At 38.6% G+C, this 20,967-nt stretch overlaps 1 protein-coding gene and 1 pseudogene across 4 annotated transcripts in view; both read right to left on the bottom strand.

The window, feature by feature from the left end:
* Aff4 (AF4/FMR2 family, member 4) overlaps positions 1-20,967 on the bottom strand; it is a 71,191-nt gene that overhangs the window by 44,802 nt on the left and 5,422 nt on the right. For 2 of the 4 annotated variants that reach the window (XM_030246443.1, XM_011249331.3), the window contains exons 2-5: positions 8,863-8,954; positions 8,243-8,369; positions 3,972-4,751; positions 1,396-1,440 (exon numbers count right to left, since the gene is read on the bottom strand). In XM_030246443.1, the coding sequence (XP_030102303.1) occupies positions 1,396-1,440; positions 3,972-4,751; positions 8,243-8,365 (948 nt within the window). In that variant the 5' untranslated portion in view covers positions 8,366-8,369; positions 8,863-8,954. The remainder of the gene's footprint in view (positions 1-1,395; positions 1,441-3,971; positions 4,752-8,242; positions 8,370-8,862; positions 8,955-20,967) is intronic. The other 2 variants (NM_033565.2, NM_001363331.1) reach the window with 1 other exon arrangement.
* Gm32048 lies at positions 9,580-11,797 on the bottom strand (annotated as a pseudogene).

The raw sequence follows: 20,967 nt of genomic DNA, 5'->3' as shown, positions 1-20,967 counted from the left end.
TGTCTTCAAGTACTACAAAACAAAACAAAAAAACAAGAAAACTATGTGTGTGGGCATGTAGCTATGGCATACACTTGATGTCAGAGAATGCCATGTGGAGGTAAGAGTGGGCCATTTTCCCACTGTGGACTCTGGAGGGTTGAATGCAGATTATCAGGCTGGTGTGGAAAAATACCTTTTCTTGATGAGCCATCTTACTGGCCCAAGTGAGGATTTTTAAAACTACTGAAGTTTCAGTTGGAAGAAATGGGGGAAAAAAAAAGGTTTTCAAAGAAATTTAAAGTCTAAGCCTACTTTAACAGACAGAATATGTGGAAGACATTAGAGATAGTGAGGATCCTACATTTAAAGGTATGGACAAGCATACTAAAAGGAAAGACCTAAGACACATAAACCAAAGTCTTTAGGAGACCAAGGAGGAGAGAAGGACTGAATAGCAAGTCATCCGATAAAGCTAAGGATGATAGACAAGGGGAAGGAAGAAGAGTGTAAATAGAAAAAGAAACCACAGTCATACCAAAGGAAGTGGGAAAGGCAGACAGGAAACCAAACAATGAAGCACAGTGACAAGGAAGGAACAGTTTCCCAAAGGAAAAACTCAAACAGCAGAGACAAGAAAGAAAATAAGAACATGACTTCTTATATGCATTATACCCCAGGCAGAGGACAAAAGGAGGACATGAGAAAAACAGGTTGAGCAAAATGGTAAAGGGAGATTATAGCAGCTAAAGAAAGACGTGGGAGATTCAATGGTGAGAACAGATCATAGGAAACAGGCCAAGACAGGCAGTCTGGGGGGAAATGCCATAAAACCCAAGTACAGACAATAATTCAGCAGCTTCTAAGAAGCAGTACAAGTTATGTGGATGTTTTTCTCTTAGGAGCAAAAAAGCAGTCAGTCACTCCCTAACTTTTCTTTCCGTCTTTCCAGCAGCGGAATTTACTTTTTTGGTTATCATAAATTTTTTGAGCATGTCTAGTAACAACTCCAGAGCGACACTCAGAGGATGCTTTACTGTAGCATCTGACCAGAATGCACAGGTCAGTTACAAACCAAATGCTGTCACCAATGACTTGGTAACTACTGAGATTTTTTTTTTTTTTTGGCCTTTAAATTACTAGATGATCAGTCTAAAGAAATGTAGTTGTAATTTGTTTCTTCCTCTTTTCAAGAGTAAAACTAGGATTTATTTATTTACACACAGTCAACAAATCATGTGACTAGAACCTCAGAAGAGTCAGTTATTATGATGGACATGACATAATCAAGTTACACATATAAGCAATCTGTGTTACAAAGGAATTAGGAACATGAAACAGAGTTGGTAATATAGGCATCATAATTAAATTATTATCATTATTAAACATTATCAAAATAATTAAAAAGAAACTTACTTTAAGTATTTCATCTACACAGCTTACATCACCAGAAACCGATGCCTTAAGCAGAGAAAAAGAAACAGACATTAGATTTGAAATAATTTGTCATTAGATTTTTAGTATTTACTAAACGTATTAAAAGCAGTATTAGAAATTACATAAAATTTAAGGAACTATTATGATCTCATTATTTTAAGTCAGAACACTAGTTAGAATTTTTGAAATAGCTTTCCTATATAAAACTTTTTAAAATTTTTATTTTATTTTATGTATGTAACAGTTTTGGCTGAATTTGTGTGTGTGTGTGTGTGTGTCTGTGTGTCTGTGTGTGTGTGTGTGTGTGCCTAGTCCTGAAGAGGCCAGAGGAGGGTACCGAATTCCCCAGAACTGGAGTTGTAGGCAGCTGTGAACCACTGTGCTTATGCTAGGAATAGAAGATGGGCCCTCTCCCTCTAGAAGGGCAGCGAGTGCTCTGAACCACTGAGCCTCTGTCTAGGCCCTAGGTTTATTCACTTTTATTTTATGTGTAGAGTGCTTTGTATGTGTGTAGGTCTGTGCACTGTATGTGTACCTGGTGCCTGTGGTCCAGAAGAGGGAGTATGATCCCCTGAAACTAGATAGAGTTAGAGACAGCTGTGAGCCACCAGTGGTGCTGAGAAGTGAAGTCAGATCCTCTACAACAACAGCCACTGGTCTTGGCCCTTGAACCATCTCTCCAACTCCTACAATTTTTTTTCAATGTAATTTTGTTTTAGGTAATCAGACTTCCTTAAATTTTCTAAAGTTATTCATATACAAAATATGACATAAGAGACATAGTTCCTCACAAACTTAGTAAAATTAACTTTTGAAAGATTAGTGATATGGGCTACAATACTTACCTAGCATCTCATAAACTGTAGAAGGCAGACTGATAACTTTTTTTTTGGTTTTCTGAGACAGGGTTTTTCTGTAGCCCTGGCTGTCCTGGAACTTACTTTGTAGACCAGGCTGGCCTCAAACTCAGAAATCCACCTGCCTCTGCCTCCCAAGTGCTGGGATTAAAGGCGTGTGCCACCACACCCAGCTCAGACTGATAATTTTAAGGCATAAATAAAAATCAAAAAACTAAACTCAAATTTAGTCCCAAAAATTCATATGTTTGAAGAAAGAACAAATTACTACTTCTCTATGGCTGGAAAGTAACACTTGTCCTCTGTAAGAGTAGAAAATGTCCTTAACCAGTAAGCAATCTCTTCGGGCCCCAAAATTCCTTTTATTTAATTTTATTATTGTATATGTGTGTGGTGTATGTGTGTATCTGTAAGGGTGGGCCATGTGGGACAGAGGCTCAGAGAACAACTCTTAAATGCTGGTTGTCTCCTTCCACTAAGGAATCCAGGCACCGAATTTACACTTATGCACTAAGCTATCTTGCCGACTCAAGAGTCCTAAATGTTAGCAAACATTTTTTATAACTTTGAGTCCTTCTTCTGCCATTCTGACCTCTGAGCTATGCCTTTGGTCTTTTCAACTTTTTTATTGTATAAACTACATTAAAAGATAAACTTTGAAGTGCTGGGGAAATGCCTTAGTGGTTAAGAGAACTGCCTATTCTTCCAGAGGACCCAGGCTTGACTCCAAGCAGTCACATGGCAGCTTACAACATCTATAACTCCTGAGGATCTGAGGCCCTTTTCTGTCCTCTATGGACACTAGGATACACAAAGGTGAATCGATATACATGCAGGGGAGACATTCATACACATAAAATAATAAAATAAAATAAATCTTGCTTATATGACAATGTTTTACTGAAACCTGTTATTCTGACAATTTGGTATATGTTAATAAAGAAGAACAATTTCAGCTTAGTTCTCTGGTCATTCTGAATGTCAACTTTTATACACAGTTACAGTGGCTGTCTCAGCTTTTTAGCGCTAAGCCAGGGAAAGCAACAACAGAACTACAAAGTATTATCATTTCTGTAGATTCAAAAGTTCCAACATTTGTCACCGTAAACTATGAACTGCATTTATCTGTAATGCTATAATAACAAAGGTAATTTTCTTTTTAAGTTTTTACTTAAACAAGCTATACTATCCCATAGAACCAAAAGGAGGAAACGGGAGCTATTGATAAATCTTACTTTTAGCCTATAATTTGACTTTTCATTTTAATACTTGAAAAACTATGAATGGGGCTGGAAAGATGGCTCAGCGGGTAAGAGCACTGACTGCTCTTCCAGAGATCCTGAGTTCAATTCTCAGCAACCACATGGTGGCTCACATCCATCTGAAATGGGATCTGATGACCTCTTCTGGTGTGTCTGAAGAGAGTATAACAGTGTACATTAAATAAATAAACAAATAAATAAATAAATCTTAAAAAAAAAAAGAAACTGAATATTTTCTTTATTATACAAGAAGGAAAGTGCACAGCAATATGGATTCATGGTCAATTCCCAAGTTGTTATTTAAACCTTTTCTTCTTAAGCTTTTAAAATTTTTATACTTCTTACTATTAAAGCAAAAAGACAGGTGCAACTCACTGAAATTTCTATGAATTACTTTTTTTCAGACACAATGCTGAACACTAAGTGTGAGACTTACATCCAAAGGTCGGGAAGGAATTTTCAGCTTGGTGAGATGTGCTTTGCTGCTGGGCTTCAGCTCAGTCATGCTATTACCATGAGACTGGCTGCTGTAGTGCTCAGAGGACAGCTTTGGTTCCACAGACTCCTGTCCATCCATGGGCCGTACATAGGCAGTGGGTTTCTGTAACATTGAACTAGATTTTGACATCAAAGAAGGTGGGAAAGACTGACTTGAATGTTGCCCACTTGAAAAAGGTCCGCGGGAAGGAGAATCCCAGTTGGCATCAGGGTCCCGAGGTGATTTGGAGCGCTGATGTTCCTTGCTATGGTGATCATTCCCATGAGACCTGGAATGACTAGAACTTAATGAAGAAACAGCCTGGGGTTTTCCAGGGCTTGAGGATCGAGATTTGGAGTGCTCTGAGCCGTGCTGGCCTTTTTTCCTGCTACTGCTGTAGGAGTCACGGTCATGCCTCTGGCCACTGCTGCTGGCGCCACTCCCTCCTGCACCACTCCGTTGGCTGCTGTGTCCACTCTGCAGGGCAGAGGAGCGTTTCTGAGACTGAGAGGTGCTGGGGGCGGGGCCTACAGGAGTCCATTTGCTACTCTGATGAGATCCTCCATGTCTCTGCTCAAAAAAATTTGGGTTTGCTTTCTCGTCTGTGGTCGTTGGTACTGCAGGCTTGGGAATTGCAACAAGCTTTGGTATCGATCTGTCTCCTATGTAATCCTTCATTTCATCGTAGTTTCCAAGCATGCTCTGAATCCGACTTGATAACTTATCTTCTTTGCTAGTCTACAAACAAAAAACAAAAAGGAAAGGAAAAAGTAAAATATAAAATTAGTATAATGTGAAACAAAATATCTTCCAAACTCACTTTATAATCTTCAGACAGAAGAGGTATTTTTAAAGATAAGTCTTACTTTTTATATTAAAGTTAACATCCACAAGTAATCACTAAATATACATACACACACACACCAACAAAAAACTAGAACCGTTTACACGCTGGGTGAGCACTATCTCTCACACACTGGGTGAATACTCTACCACATATACTCTCAGTCCACATATACATTTCTCATAGTAAAAAAAATTATTAATTAAAAGTATATGAAAATTAAAAAACCCACAAAAATGTATATGAAGATAACATTCTAAAATATAAAAGAAAGTCTAAGGATTGCATTAAAACAAAACCAAGACTAAATAACCAGGGCTGGGGATGAAGCCCAGATGCTAGAGTGCTTAAATGGCATGCATGTAGCCCTGGATTGGGTTCAACCCCCATCAACAAATAAATTGACTTGGTAACCTATTCTCTGCACTAGGAAGGATCACAAATTCAAGGTCATGCCTGGCCACATAGTGAGTTTTAGGCCTGGAAAATGGGTGATGTTATCTTAAAAAAGGAAATCAAAACAAAAAACCCTAACTGAACTACCACTATTTATTAGATTGTTTGAAAATCTGTAGAGCTGAAAGAATCAAGATACATATACAGCTATTTGCTGAAAACATCAACATTAAAAAAACAAGTCCAAAGCCGGGCATGGTGGCGCATGCCTTTAATCCCAGCACTCGGGAGGCAGAGGCAGGCGAATTTCTGAGTTCGAGACCAGCCTGGTCTACAAAGTGAGCTCCAGGACAGCCAGGGCTATACAGAGAAACCTTGTCTCGGAAAAAAACAAAAAAAACAAAAAACAAAAAGTCCAAAGCCGGGCGTGGTGGCACACGCCTTTAATCCCAGCAACTTGGGAGACAGAGGCAGACAGATTTCTGAGTTCGAGGCCAGCCTGGTCTACAAAGTGAGTTCCAGGATAGCCAGGGCTATACAGAGAAACCCTGTCTCGAAAAAACAAACAACCAAACAACCAAAAAAAAAACCCAAACAACCAAAAAAAAAAACAAAACCAAGCCCAATTTATTATTTTTATAAAATTATGAAGTGAATAGTAGTGTGATTCACAGCTCTTGATTTGTTTCAAATACGTGTTTTAGCTGGGTGGTGGTGGTGCACACTGTTAGTTGTGGTGATCTGAAGATAGGGGCAAAAGAATATTTGAGATCAAGGCCAGCCTGGTCTATAGATTGAGTTCTAGTCCAAGGCTACATAGAGAAATCCTGTCTCAAAAAAAAAAAAAAAAAAAAAACCAAACCAAACCAACAAAAAACTTTTTATCTCTGATTTAATCCATAATAGCAAATTACTATAGGCTTTGTGTTATACTCAAATAAATGATGTCAATATGACATTTTAAAATTGGAATATCCTTTAAAGCTGTAGATATATGGCTTTATATAGTATATAAAGGTTTTTATATATACCAAACATGTAGGAGTAAAAAGGGTATGTTATACTGTAGATATTTCTTTTTTTTATTTTAGGTATGAATATATTTCCTGAATTTATATGCATCATGTATGTACAGAAATCAGAAAAGGGGGGGTCATAAGAGGAAATCAGATCCCTTGAAATTAACATTACTGAAGGTTGTTAGCTGTCATGTGGATATTAGGAATTGAACCTATGTTTTCTACAAGAGCAATAACTGTTCTTAACCCCTGAGACATCTCTCCAGCCTGTCAATATTTCATCAGAAAAATAAAATCAGCCAGGCAGTAGTGGCGCATGTCTTTAATCTCAACACTTGGGAGGCAGAGACAGGAGGACTTCTGAGTTTAAGGCCAACCTGGTTTACAGAGTGAGTTCCAGGACAGCCAGGGCTACACAGAGAAACCCTGTCTTGAAAAAACAAAAAAGAAAGGAAGGAAGAGTTCAAAGCCAGCCTGGTCTATAGAGTAAGTTCCAGAATAGCCAGGGCTACATAGAAATATACAATCTTGAAAAAAACAGACAGACAGACAGACAGACAGATGAACAGACAGGAAGGAAAGGAGAGAAAGAGAAAGGGGAGAAATCGAAATACTCTCTTATTATAAACCAGCAATGGCCATTACTTTCATAATGTATAAAGTACTAAAGCTATCATGCATAAGACTTTAAAGTTTTAACAACTGTTGAAATGAAACCCAAAGGCAAATGAAATGCTAGAAAGATGTCACCACTAAAGCTACATCAGAGACATGGGAATTATTACTACTTAGTGTTCCTTTTTTAGTAATTTCAAATTAAGGGCAATGATAGGAATTAAAAATAGCAATCGGGGGCTGGTGAGATGGCTCAGTGGGTAAGAGCACCCGACTGCTCTTCCGAAGGTCCGAAGTTCAAATCCCAGCAACCACATGGTGGCTCACAACCATCCGTAACGAGATCTGACGCCCTCTTCTGGAGTGTCTGAAGACAGCTACAGTGTACTTACATATAATAAATAAATAAATCTTTAAAAAAAAAAATAGCAATCGGGGACTAGCTAGATGGCTCAGCAGTTAGGAACACAGACTGCCCTTCCAGAGGTCCAGAGCTCAATTCCCAGCAACCACAAGGTGGGTCACAGCCAACTAGAATGGGATTGGATGGCCTCTTCTGGTGTCTGAAGACAGCTACACTGTACTCATATGCATAAAATAAATAAATAATTTTAAGAAAAAATAGCTACTGGGTCTGAAGAGATGGCTCAGTGATTAAGGGTACTTGGCTCTTTATTGAACACCTCTAACGACATGCTTCAATGCAACTGATAATGATTAAATAAATATATTAGAAGAAATATCAGAGAATTTAATCTATGATAACCCAGATGAACATATATAAGAAACATCCCAACATACTAACAGTCAATGGTACCTACTAAATAAGCACAGGCAAGAAACAGGGAAACACAGCATCTGTGACTGTCGATATGGTAGATGGATGGTATAACCAAAGGATACAGAATACATAGTCAACAGTAGATACTGTAGGTTCACTAACCAAAAAAAAAAAAAAAATTCTTTTGAGACAGTGTTGCTCTGTGTAGTCTGCCTTGCCTTGACCTCAGAGATCCAGCCTGTATCCACCTCACAGAATGCTTCAATTAAAGGCATGCACTGGGCTAAAGAGATGGCTCAATGGTTAAGAGCATGTACTGCTCTTCCAGAAGACCTGAGTTCGGTTCCCAGCACCCATGTAGGATGGCTCAAAGCTGCTTGTAACTCCAGATTCAGGGCACCTGATATTGCCTTCTGTCCTCTGAAGAGACCTGAGAATATGCCTGGAAGAGTCACACTCACACCAAAACAAACAAACAAACAAACAAACAAAAAACAAAAAAACACATAAGAACCCTAGAAGCACAAACGTCATATAAGTAGGGTAAAAAAATATTCAAAGGAAGATAACTTACGACTTTGTATGGCTCAGCAAAGAGAGGAGAACTAGGTGGGAAGGCGTCTTCACCCTGCTGAATTTCCTGATTCCGCCTTTCCCTTTCTTTCATGCGCAGCACATTCCGGTCTTCACGGTTCATGTTGCTATGAGGAGAAGCACAATTTTTACATCACAAAAATAAAAATTGAACATTCTGTACTGACTGTCAATTTAACACTCCAAATGGACATTTCAATTTCTGTCAACTTCTAGGTAGTTAACAGGTGTTAGTTAGTGCTGAAATGGGATTCTGGCACTAGGCATTATCATCTTCCACAGTCACCCAGAAAGAAAACATTAGCTACAATATGAGAAACCTGCTTCTCAAAACAACCTCATTTTTTTTTCCAGTGCTAGGAACAGAACCCAGGCAAGCATCTTCAATTCCTCTACACAAATCATGACAATTTTTCAAATACTCTGCTATCTGAAAGTGAGTCAAAACCTGCACATTCAGAGGGAAAGGATTTTCTTAAACCCACCTGTCAGTCCTTCCTCTTCACGGCGCTAACTGGCCATACCTTTGGTGGCACATAACCCACTCCCATCTACCACCCACACCCCTATGTCCAGCTTTTTTCTCTACTTTGCATCTACCTTATCTTGATTTCTTTTTGTCCCAAACACAGCTTCTTTGATGTCCATCCTTATGGCAGTTTGACCTCAGCTTTGCTGTTGTTCTAGATTCCCTAGAAAACGACATTTCTACTCTAAATATATTAATATTTCAATTAATGCCTTAATAAATGGCAAACCAAGGCTTTCAGTGAATCTAAAATTAGCATGTGTTGGTAAGTATAACTAAAAGTGTATTAAAAAGAAAACTTATTTGTGGTCAAAGGAAAAAATAGGACTGTCATTTCTGCAATCATGATAATACTATATTGTCACTAGAATAAACAGAGAGGAATATATATTTATTTATGAACAGCAGAGACCTTTGTCTTAACAGACAATAATGAAAGAGATTACAAAATGCTAAGTGAGTGACACCAGGACCTCTGCTGTTCCTGTCCCTCAAGTTGAAATAGGGATTAAACCTCTATCTTGATTTTGTTTTAAAAGAGGAAAAAAGAGAGGCACAAAGAAACAGATCAACCAAAGGGGAAAATCAGTATATATCTGTGGAAACTATTTTAAACCAAATAAGAAAACAGAAGTCAAGTCTGGCAAACTTTTTTAATCCCAACACTTGGGGGACAGAGACAAGTGGATCTCTGAGTTGAAGGCCAGCCTGGTCTACTGAATAGCCAAGGCTACACAGAGAAGCCCTGTCTCAAAAAACAAAAACAAAAACAAAAAACAACCACCACCGCCCACAATAACAAAACAACAAAGAAGAGGTGGAGAGAGGGAGAGGATGAGAGAGAGGAAAAAGAAAACAGAAGTTAATCAGACCAGGAAAACATTTCTCACTTATTTACGATGATCAGTAAAACTAGTATATTCTTGGGACTGAATAGAAGGCTCTATGATTACGAGCACCACTGTTTTTACAGAGGTCCAAGGTTCAGTTCCCAGAATCCACACAGTATTTCACAAATGTCCTTAACTTCATTCAGCTCAGGGAATCTGACACCCTCTTTTGGCTTCATCAGACACCAAACATGCACAGAGTATACATACATACACACAACATTTCTCAACAATAATGCATGGAGAGAGAGAGATTTCAAATTGTGTTCAAGTTGTTTCTTTTTATTTTCTTCAGACTAGATGTGAGATTTCTTACAGAACATAATTTGGTAGAGTACAGGAGAGCACTGTGGAAGCCCTAGGGAGTACAGGGGCTGCCACTTGTCTAGGGGACCTCAACTGGGGATATATCTGACTCCACATGCATCAGGAATGAGCCACTTCTCAGTGACCATGTCTTCAAATTCATTGCATTAAACTTAGTAAAGCCTACTTCTTTGAGATGTGGATCTTCTGGTGATATGGGGTCCTGAACTTGGTTTTACTCAGAGCCTCAATCACAGATTCCTCGTTCTGCAGCTTGGTGCATGCAGAAGGACCTGGCCAATGTGAACCCTGGCCACTGTGCTCTGGGGGCTTCCCAAAGGCACATAATTGTCGGGAGCCTGTCAGCCCAGCACAGGATAACATCATTTGGGTGGTATAAAAAGGTTGGAGTCTCACTCAAATATTAAAGTCATCTTTGCAATAACTTTTTATCATGTATTTGTTGGCACAAATATGGGCAACCTCCAGGGCTTCAGAAGAGAATTGCTCTAATCATCTGACACCCTGTAGCTACAAAGTAGAAATACATCAACTTTTGCCTTCTTCTGTCCCAGGTTAAAGATGCAGATCTTAGCATCAGGAGCCCCCTCACCAGAAGGGAAACTCTGGGCCTGTTCTTACAATACCAGTTAACACTGGGCAGGGCAGCTGTCCATGATGACAATGGGATCTTCAGTGGCTCCCTGGAGGAAAAGAAACAAGTTGTTTCTTTTTAAATACAAGATTTTTTACATTCTGGGGTGTGTATGTGTGTACTCCTACTGGGTAAATTCCAGAGATTAACCTTAAAAGTATCAGGTTTGGGAATAAGTGCTTTTACCCACTAAGCCACTCCCCTGGCCCTCAGGTTGTTTCTTATATTTGTGTATAATATTCTAGTGTAGCTAATATATAACCTACTGAAGTACACAAAAATACTGTTATAGAGGATAAATACTGTTGTCAGAGGATAAAAAACAGAAAATATCCTTTAGCATATTTTGACAAATTAATGTTACTGCATTAACAATCAAGTTTCAGTTAGGACTCTTGAATTAAGGCCCTGCCCCAATACAAAGTTATCTAGAATCTAAAGGGCAGATTAGAGCTGGAGAGATTGGCTCAGCAGTTAAAAGCACTGACTGCTCTTCGGGGGTCCTGAGTTCAAATCCCAGAAACCATATGGTGGCTTAAACCACCCGTGGTGAAATCTGATGCCCTCTTCTGGTGCATCTGAGGACAGCTACAGTGTACTTATTTATAACATACAAGCAGGATCCTATGAAGCAGATGAGGGTATTTGATCCCCTGGACTAGAATTAAAGACTGTTGTGAAGCTGCCATGTGGGTACTGGGAATTGAACCTGGGTCCTCTGGAAGAGCAGACTGTGCTCCTAAACCCTGAGCACTCTAACCACCAAAATAAGCTTTTTTAATTGAAAATAATCCAAGAAGCATATGGTAAAAATAAAAATCTAAATATGCATTCCCAATTAATCAGAAATAATCTACTTTTTATAAATGTCATTAATTTTATATTTTTTAAAATAAATTTTAAGTTAAAAATTGTAAATAGTTTAAAATTATGTTGGGCCAGTCATGGCAATGCAAGCCTTTAATCTTAGCACTTGGAAAGAAAGCTGAGGCAGGTGGATGTCTGTGAGTTCAGCTGGCATGGCAAACATAATTTCCGGACAGCTGGGGCTATATAGAAAGACCCTGTCTCTAAGCAAACAAACAAACAAACAAGTAAAGTATTGCTTTAACACAGCCCTTTCAAGTGAAGAATCTGCTATGTCTCCACCTCCATTACTACCTTCTAACAATTATCCTACTAAAAAAGTGGGCCATTCAACTACCAGATTATTGATGGTTTAAACTCCAAATGTCAAAATGGGAATTGAGCTGATATTTTAATTATTTTCAAACAACTGCTACTTGACTTTAACTTTACCAAAACATACTATGTTAAAGCACAAAGCCTCATGGACCCAAAACCCCTCATGGCCTCATTTGCAGGATTTCTCTACCCATGAGAACTTGTGAAGAGATCACTTCCTGCCAGGTAAGGAAACAAAGAGTGCACACCTGGAGATGGAAGCCAAACTAACAAAACATCAGGTCCCGAGACACTGTGTTAGACAGAAGGGCTCTGGCCCAAGAGTCAGCGCTAAGAGCTGTACAGCTTTTAGTCTCTATTGTCTTCTCAGTGCTGGACAATTAATAAGTGCTTCAGTAATGCTAAGCAAAAACAAACAAACAAAATCCACGACTGAGCTTACCATTCCTCTCTAAACTTCAGATGTAAAATACAGTAAAAATTATTAAAACAAAGATAATGATTCTATAGCACTTTGCTGTTTTGTGTGCTGTACTTGTATGGATACATGCATGTGTACCTATGGAAGTCAGAGGTCAACTCTGGGTGACTTTCTTTTTTTTTCTTTTTTGTTTTTTGTTTTTTGGTTTTTCGAGGGAGGGTTTTTCTGTGTAGCCCTGGCTGTCCTGGAACTCACTTTGTAGACCAGGCTGGCCTCGAACGCAGAAATCCGCCTGCCTCTGCCTCCCAAGTGCTGGGATTAAAGGCGTGTGCCACCACCACCCAGCATTCTGGGTGACTTTCTCAATCACTTTTTACAGTTTTTTTTTTTTTTTTTTTTGAGCCAGGATATCTCACTTAACAGAGGAGCTATACATATCTGCCTGTCCTCTTCCTACCCGAGTCCTGGGAGACTTTCCCACTGAGTTATCTCCTTAGCATGTCATTTCTATTTTCTTAATTAAAATTAACTTTCTGGGCTGGTGAGATGGTTCAGTGGGTAAGAGCACCCGACTGCTCTTCCGAAGGTCCGGAGTTCAAATCCCAGCAACCACATGGTGGCTCACAACCATCACAACGAGATCTGACTCCCTCTTCTGGAGTGTCTGAAGACAGCTACAGTGTACTTGCATATAATCAATAAATAAATCTTTAACAAAAAAACAAAACAAAACAAAACAAAACTTTCTTTTTCTTTTCCTTCTTTTTTAAGTTGAGGTGTCATGTAGCCCAGGCTGTTTTCAAAATGGCTCAGGATAACCATGACCTCCTGATCCTCTTGCTTCCACTTCTCAACTGCTGGGAAAACAGATTTGTAGTAGCACACCCAGCTCTTAGTCAAATGTCTATGTGTTACCTCAACTTTCTATTAACCTGTCTCATAAATCATTCCCAACCAGGTTCAAGGCTTCCTCAAAGTTGCAGTCTTTCTCCTCTCTATTTCAAAAAGTATCCCATTGAGTCCTGTGATTTCCCCTGGTCCTAACTTATTCCACAAGTAACTTTCTCTTATGAGACAAAGATCAAGAAACAGAATATTAAAATTAAAAGACAGGGGTCAGGTGTGTGGTGCACACCTTTAATCTCAGCGTTCAGAAGGCAAAGACAGGTGGATCTCTAAGTTCAATGTTAGCCTGGTCTATAGAGCCAGTTTCATGACAGTTAGGGCTACATGGAGAAACCCTGCCTTGAAAAAAAACAACAAAATTTGAAGTAATACCCTATCTCCTATCAGTTCTCAAAATGTCATCATCTGAGCCTATTCTCTTCGTTCCTCCTGATTATGAAAAACTACAAAGAAATAGTTCTTCTTATCAAAAACTATCTCCTGCAACTTGCTATTTTCTGGATCTCCAATAGTTCCTGCCATCTCTGAAACAACTTCACCTTCTTCCCCTCTATTGAATCCTTTTAATCCTATCCATCAGCATTTAAATATATTTTTCTTCTTTATGATGGTACATATCTTTAATCTGAGCACTGGAGAGGCAGAAGCAGGCAGATGTCAGTGAGTTCAACGCCAACCTGGTTTATACAGAGAACTCCAGACTACATTGAAAGATCTAGTCTCAAAAGGACAAAAAAGTAAAAACAAAACAAAACAAAAGTTGTCTCATTTGGGACTTTTATGTAGTTACTTGGGAGGTAGAAACAAGAAGATGAAGTTCTTAGCCAGTTAGGGCTAATATATAGTGAGACCCTGTCTCAAAAGTAAGTTATTCTGCTCTAAAATTCTCATTATTCAACTTTACCTATTTTACTTATTGTATAAACCCTTTAAACTGTATGAGTCTTGGGCTGGTGAGATGGCTCTTCTGAAGGTCCTGAGTTCAAATCCCAGCAACCACATAGTGGCTCACAACCACCAGTAAGGAGATCTGATACCCTCTCCTGGTGTGTCTGAAGTCAGCTACAATGTTAATAAATAAATCTTTGGGCCTGAGCAAGCAGGGACTGAGTGAGCAGCCGACCAGAATGAGTAGAGGTTCTAAATATTCAATTCCCAACAACCGCATGAAGGCTCATACCATCTGTAGAGCTACAGTGTACGCACATACATAAAATAAATAAATAAACCTTTAAAAAAATTTTATGAGTCTGGCTGGGCAGTGGTAGCAACACCTTTAATCCCACCACTCAAGAGGCAAAGACAAGTGGATTTCTGAGTTCGCGGCCAGACTGGTCTACAGAGCGAGTTCCAGAGTGACACAGAATAACCCTGTCTTGAAAAATAAAACAAAACAAAATGTATGAGCCGGCGTGGTGGCGTACGTCTTTAATCCCAGCACTCGGGAGGCAGAGGCAGGCAGATTTCTGAGTTCGAGGCCAGCCTGGTCTACAAAGTGAGTTCCAGGACAGCCAGGGCTACACAGAGAAACCCTGTCTCAGAAAACCAAAAAAAAAAGTATGACTATGAAAATAACCTACATACGTTCAGAGCCACATCTGTACTCAAGACTGTTCTCTATACCAAGATGGAAGTCCTTTATCCTCCCAGTTTCCAATACATCCACCATAAACACCACACACCCATTTCCTCTAAGAACCTTCGAAGACTTCTGTGTCACTAACGTCACTTAATTCTCAAAGCACTTCTTTGTATCTCTTTGACACTTAGCACTTTGCTCCAGTAGAGTTAGTGTATTATTTACTATTACTTCATCTCCTTAGTAGGAACCCATTCCCATATCACAGGACCTGGAGAACAACTAACGACGTGGCTAGTATTTTAATTTCTACTTCCTTCCCTCAATGCTTAACTTAGTGACTAGCATACAGAAATTCAAAACAAATTGTGATTTTTATAAAAGTCACAACTGAAGGGTTACTGCCTCAAAAAGACAGACTATATCAGGAGTACTCACTAAGGCTGGGCTCAGAGCACCATGTCACTCTTATTCTCTACTTCGACATCTGAGAAAAGTAAGAGGTAAGGCTTTTCCTAAAATAATTATTATTCAATAAGAGCATTGACAATAACAATTTGCAAATTTTGTTTTTAAGGCAACTGTTCTGAAAGCTTATATCTAGTAAAAAACCACATCTGTACACAAAAAAATGACATGCACTGTCAGTTGTGCTGTCACACGTGAGCAATCCCAGCACTCAAGAAGCAAGGCAGGACAATCAACAGGACAATCAACAAAAGTTCAAAGTTGGCAGAGACTATGTTTAGAGAGAAAAAAAAAAGAAAAAAAAGGAAACAATCAATTTTTACTTTTCCTTAATGCCCTATGCTTACTAGACATGGTAACGAATGTCTTTAGTCCCTACCTGGCCTATATAATGAGTTCCAGAACAGTCAGGGTTATGGAGAGAGACCCTGTCTCAAACAAATGAGAGAAAAAAAAGGGGGGGAGGGGAATAATCGTGTAAAATTCACCAAATACAAATAAATGCTGCCTCTCTAGGATACCTGAACTTATAAACACATATGTATGGATGCATACACACATACATAGACAGATAAATGTGGATTGTTTGAGATAGGGTCTCATATAATCCAAACTAGCTTCAAACTAGATTTGTTGTTTAAGATGACCTTAAATTTCTGATCCTCCTGTCTTCACTTCTCAAACTGTGGGAGAACTGGGATTACAGACAGAACTTGGGAGTGCTGAGCACTTCACCACCTAAGCTACATCCCCAGCCTGGAAGTATAAAGCAGTGTTAACCCTGTACTTAATTCAACAACTACTTAGTACATATACTAGGCCATATACTAGACAAGACTAAAAAAAAAAGCACTGACTGCTCTTCCAAAGGTCCTGAGTTCAATTCCCAGTAACCACATGATGGCTCACAACCATCTGTAATAGGATCTGATACTCTCTTCTGGTGTGTCTGAAGACAGCCACAGTGTGCTTACATACATAAAATAAATCTTTTTTAAAAAAAAGAAATGAAATGAAATGAAAGGTCCTTTCATCTTTGAAATGAAAGCTAGCATCTTTGGTTGTAGCTAGCCTGATTAAAGGCAGGATAAAAGAAGAGGGCTATGTGAGTTGTAGGCAAAGACCCTGTGCAACAAATATGAAGAACAGGGAGGAAAGACATACCCTGGAAATGAATGTGGACCAAGTGTAGTTAGAAAATAGGTTTGAGGAGCCGAGATGCAAAACAAAAGACATACGAATGAGAACATTCAGGGCCTGTACTGACCAGTAAGTTTGCCTCTCAAATCTTACAGCAAAGGATACTATCTCAGTAAAAATGAAATATCCCAGAGTCTAAGTGCTGACTTCAAAATGATTAAAGATAGTATACATATTGAAATAGCCATAAATTCATCATTATAGCTTATATAACAAAACCTCAAACCCAAGTTTAAAATAAGAGTATAACAAATGACTTTTGCAAAAACTAGAGCAACATTTAAGTATGAAAATATGTAGCATTAGGACTTATTTTATATTTTTAAAATATTACATACTATATATTATATTTAAATACATAATATTCATATATCATATATACACATACACACGCGTGCATGCACACACACACACACACACACACACACACACACACACACACACGGAGAGTAATCTATCACTGAGCTATATCCCCAGCCTTGGGTTCCATATTTTTTTTTTTTTTTTTTTTTTTGGTTTTTTGAGACAGGGTTTCTCTGTATAGCCCTGGCTGTCCTGGAACTCACTATGTAAACTAGGCTGGCCTCAACTCAGAGATCTTCCTGCCTCTGCCTCCCAAATACTGGGATTAAAGGCATGAGCCAAAACTGCTAGGCAAAAATAAACTTTTAAAAACAGAAAGTAATGCTAAGAAATGAAAACTTAATTTAATATTGAAAAGAGGTTGAGGGAGGGTATAGGGAACTTTTGGGATAGCATTTGAAATGTATATAAAGAAAATATCTAATAAAAAATAAATAAATATTAAAAAAAATACAAAAAAAAAAAAAAGAAAAGAAAAGAGGTTAAATTCAAGTGTGTTAAAAAAGTAGAATCTTGGATTCCTGTCAGATGTGATAAGTAAGACAGAAGAGGGACAAGTTATAGGAAAAAATTAGGACAGTGGTGGCATTCCCCAAAGCAAAGAAAAGAGGAGAATTTGGAGGTGAAGGCATAAAGAGATGAAATAGCTATATATTCATAGTGATCTGACCACTTCTAGCCTTATCTCAACTTCTGTATTTCTGGACTGCACCCAATTCACAGAGCTATACTAAAACAGACATGTGAACTATGACCTTACCCTAAGAATACAGCAGACAGCTAAGACAATGCTCAGCCTCTACCTGTTTTATATGGTATATGGTATAGTAATACCTGTTATGCTATATAATTATAAATTTTATATACATTATTCAATATAAAATGTTATATTCAACTGGGTGTTGTGGAGCACACCTTTAATTCCAGGCGGATTTCTGAGTTCGAGGCCAGCCTGGTCTACAAAGTGAGTTCCAGGACAGCCAGGGCTATACAGAGAAACCCTATCTCGAAAAAAAAAAATTATATTCAATATTACATATTATGTAAGATACCTACTACATTTACCTACTACATTATGTGATGCATATTATGTGCGCAAATAGTGCATGTGTATATATGTGTGTGTATATCCTATAAACAAAACCCCCAACAGCCACCACAGTAAACTAGAGACCTTGTAATTTACATCAGAGCCATTCCCATATATCCATTACAACCTATTTGATCTGCTAAGGCAAGAATCACCAAACCTTTTTAAGGACAGATAGTACATTAGGCTTGGCAGTTCATAGAGTCAGTTACTCAACTCTGTCCTCAGAGCAGCAAAATTCAGCCACAGACAATACATAAACACATGAGTTGACTAAGTTCCAATACAATCTTATTTATGGACACTGAAATTTGAGCCCCCTATAATATTCTCTTCCCAAATAACATTCTTTTGACTCTGCTACTATTTAAAAATACAAAACAAAATAAAAATATAAAAGCCATTCTTACTTCAAAGGCTGCACAAAAACGGGCAGCAGGTTACGTTGGGTCTACTGGCCATAGTTCACTGACCCTTGTCAGCTAACTACTAAAACAACACAGAACTGTACTCACCGAACCTTTCCAAATATCCCTCCAGTGTTAATTTTAATATAAGACAGAGCAAAAACAAACAAACAAAAAACAAGGAAAACCTTTCAGTTGACAAAACATAAAATCTTTACTTGACTAACCAAAGAAGTCACTCTATTCGCCAGGCGTGGTGGCTGCACGCCTTTAATCCCAGCACTCGGGAGGCAGAGGCAGGCGGATTTCTGAGTTCAAGGCCAACCTGGTCTACAGAGTGAGTTCCAGGACAGCCAGGGCTACACAGAGAAACCCTGTCTCAAAAAACAAAAAACAACAACAACAAAAAAGAAGTCACTCTATTTCTCAGTTTGCAATTAAATCAATACAGTTGCTGCTTAGATCACATGGCTTTCTTACCATGTATCCAGTAACATCAAGATCAGTGTAAGCTTGAGAATAATACCTAACACCTTCCCTAAAAGAGATATTTCAGAAATGTGGACTTAGCTCAGTAGAAGAGGACCTACCTACCATACATAAATCCTGAGTGCAGTTTCAATACTGTAAAACCAAACCCAATCCAACCTAGCAAGCTGTTCCCCCTCCACTGCTTATCAGCTATGTCAGAAATAATCACACTTAGTCTTTAGCTCACAGTTTTCAGACCTGTAAATGAGAGGCTATTGGGGACTGAGGAGATGGTTACCTGTTCTCCAGAGGACCAGAGTTTGGGTCTTAGCACCTATGTTGGGCAGCTCAAATTGCCTCTAACTCCAGTTCCAGGGGACAGACACAACACACAAATCATTAAAAAAATAATAATTAAAATAAACTCTTAAGAGGATATTAATATCAGTATCTAAGAGAACAGTAACCTTTAAATGTGTTTGTTAAGGTAAATTTGCTAAATAACCTACAAAAGAATGAAGTGGTTTGCTGATGCATGTAGTTAGAATATGTTAAAGATGTATTCTATATCGGAAAAAGGATGGTATATGTGTATTAGACAGACAAGAAATAAATGGTATAGATGCCTTTTACTCCATTTCTTTCATTTAATGTAGCTGTACGTTAATACAAGACAGACCACTAAAGCAGACAGTGTGAGAATGGATTTGGGACTAAGAGCCAGGCCTACTCTCACTAGGATAACAGGAAACCTAACATTTTAAATTCAGATGATAAATTCAGGTTGCAGCAATAGAGAACTGAAGATATCTCAAATGATAAAGAACTACTCCTGAACCCATCTTAAACCCCTTGGATGCAACCATTCTTGACTTCTTGATAAGATAATATGGTTTAGATCTAGGCAGTCCCCAAAGGCTCTTGTGCTAAAAGCCTAATCCCCAGTCTGTATCACTGGGGATGGCAGAGGCTTTAGAAGGCAGGGCCTAGTGAAAGCAAACTGGGTCATTAGGGATATCTTTGTGGGTCTCGCTCCCTTCCTTCATTTCTTTCCCTTCCTTTCTCTTCCTCACGGCTGCCATAAGGTGAATTGGTTTCTGACACTCTGACCCTCTACTATGATATAATTCCTCACCACAGTCCCAAAAATAACAGTCAAAAAATACGCACTGAAACTTCTGGATCCCTGAAGCAAAATAAATCTTCCTTTTCTTTTTCTCTCTCTCTCTCTCTCTCTCTCTCTCTCTCTCTCTCTCTTTCTTTCTTTCTCTCTCTCTTTCTCTCTTTCTTTCTCTCTCTTTTCTGTTCTGTTCTGTTCTCTTCTTTTCTTTTCTTTTTTTCCTGAGACAAAGTCATACCATATAGCCTTAGCTGGCCTGTAACTCATGTAGACCAGGCAGGCCTCAAACTCACAGAGATCCATTTGTCACTGCCTCCAGAATTGCTAGGATTAAAGCTGTTACAACATGGGCTGGAGAGATGGCTCAGCGGTTAAGAGCACTGACTGTTCTTCCAGAGGTCCTGAGTTCAATTCCCAGCACCCACATGGTGGCTCACAACCATCTGTACTGGGATCTGATGCCCTCTTCTGGTGTGTGACTGAAGACAGCTACAGTGTACCCACATACATAAAATAAATAAATAAACAAATAAATCTTTAAAACAAACAGGTTGCACACTTCCAACATACAATGACACAGAATAAACATTAAAAAAAAAAGTTACAACATGCCCCAAAACATTTTCTATTTTAAGTTGTTTAACTCAGACATTTTGTCACAGCAATGGAAAGTAAGCAACAACTAAAGAATTTTTTTTTTTAAAAAGTGATCAAATCAGAAGAATAAATAGAGAAGTCCAAGATTATACCAGGGCTGGAGAAAAAAACTCAGCGGTTAAGAGCACTGGCTGGGGCTGGAGAGATGGCTCAGTGGTTAAGAGCACTGACTGCTCTTTCAGAGGTTTTGAGTTCAATTACCTGCAACCACATGGTGGCTCACAACCATCTGTAATGGGATCGGATGCCTTCTTCTGGTGTGTCTGAAGACAGTTACAGTGAACTCACATACATTAAAAATAATAATAAAAATAAATCTTTTAAAAAAAAAGCACTGGCTATTCTTCCAAAGGACCCAAGTTCAAATCCCAACACTTATATGGCAGTTTACAATTGTTTATAATTCCAGTTTTAGGGGATCTGACACCCTCACACAGACATACATGGAATCAGAACAC

The sequence above is a fragment of the Mus musculus genome, chromosome 11 (assembly GCF_000001635.26).
Source record: "Mus musculus strain C57BL/6J chromosome 11, GRCm38.p6 C57BL/6J".
Classification (NCBI taxonomy): domain Eukaryota; kingdom Metazoa; phylum Chordata; class Mammalia; order Rodentia; family Muridae; genus Mus; species Mus musculus.
This window is presented reverse-complemented; position numbering and strand designations above follow the sequence as displayed.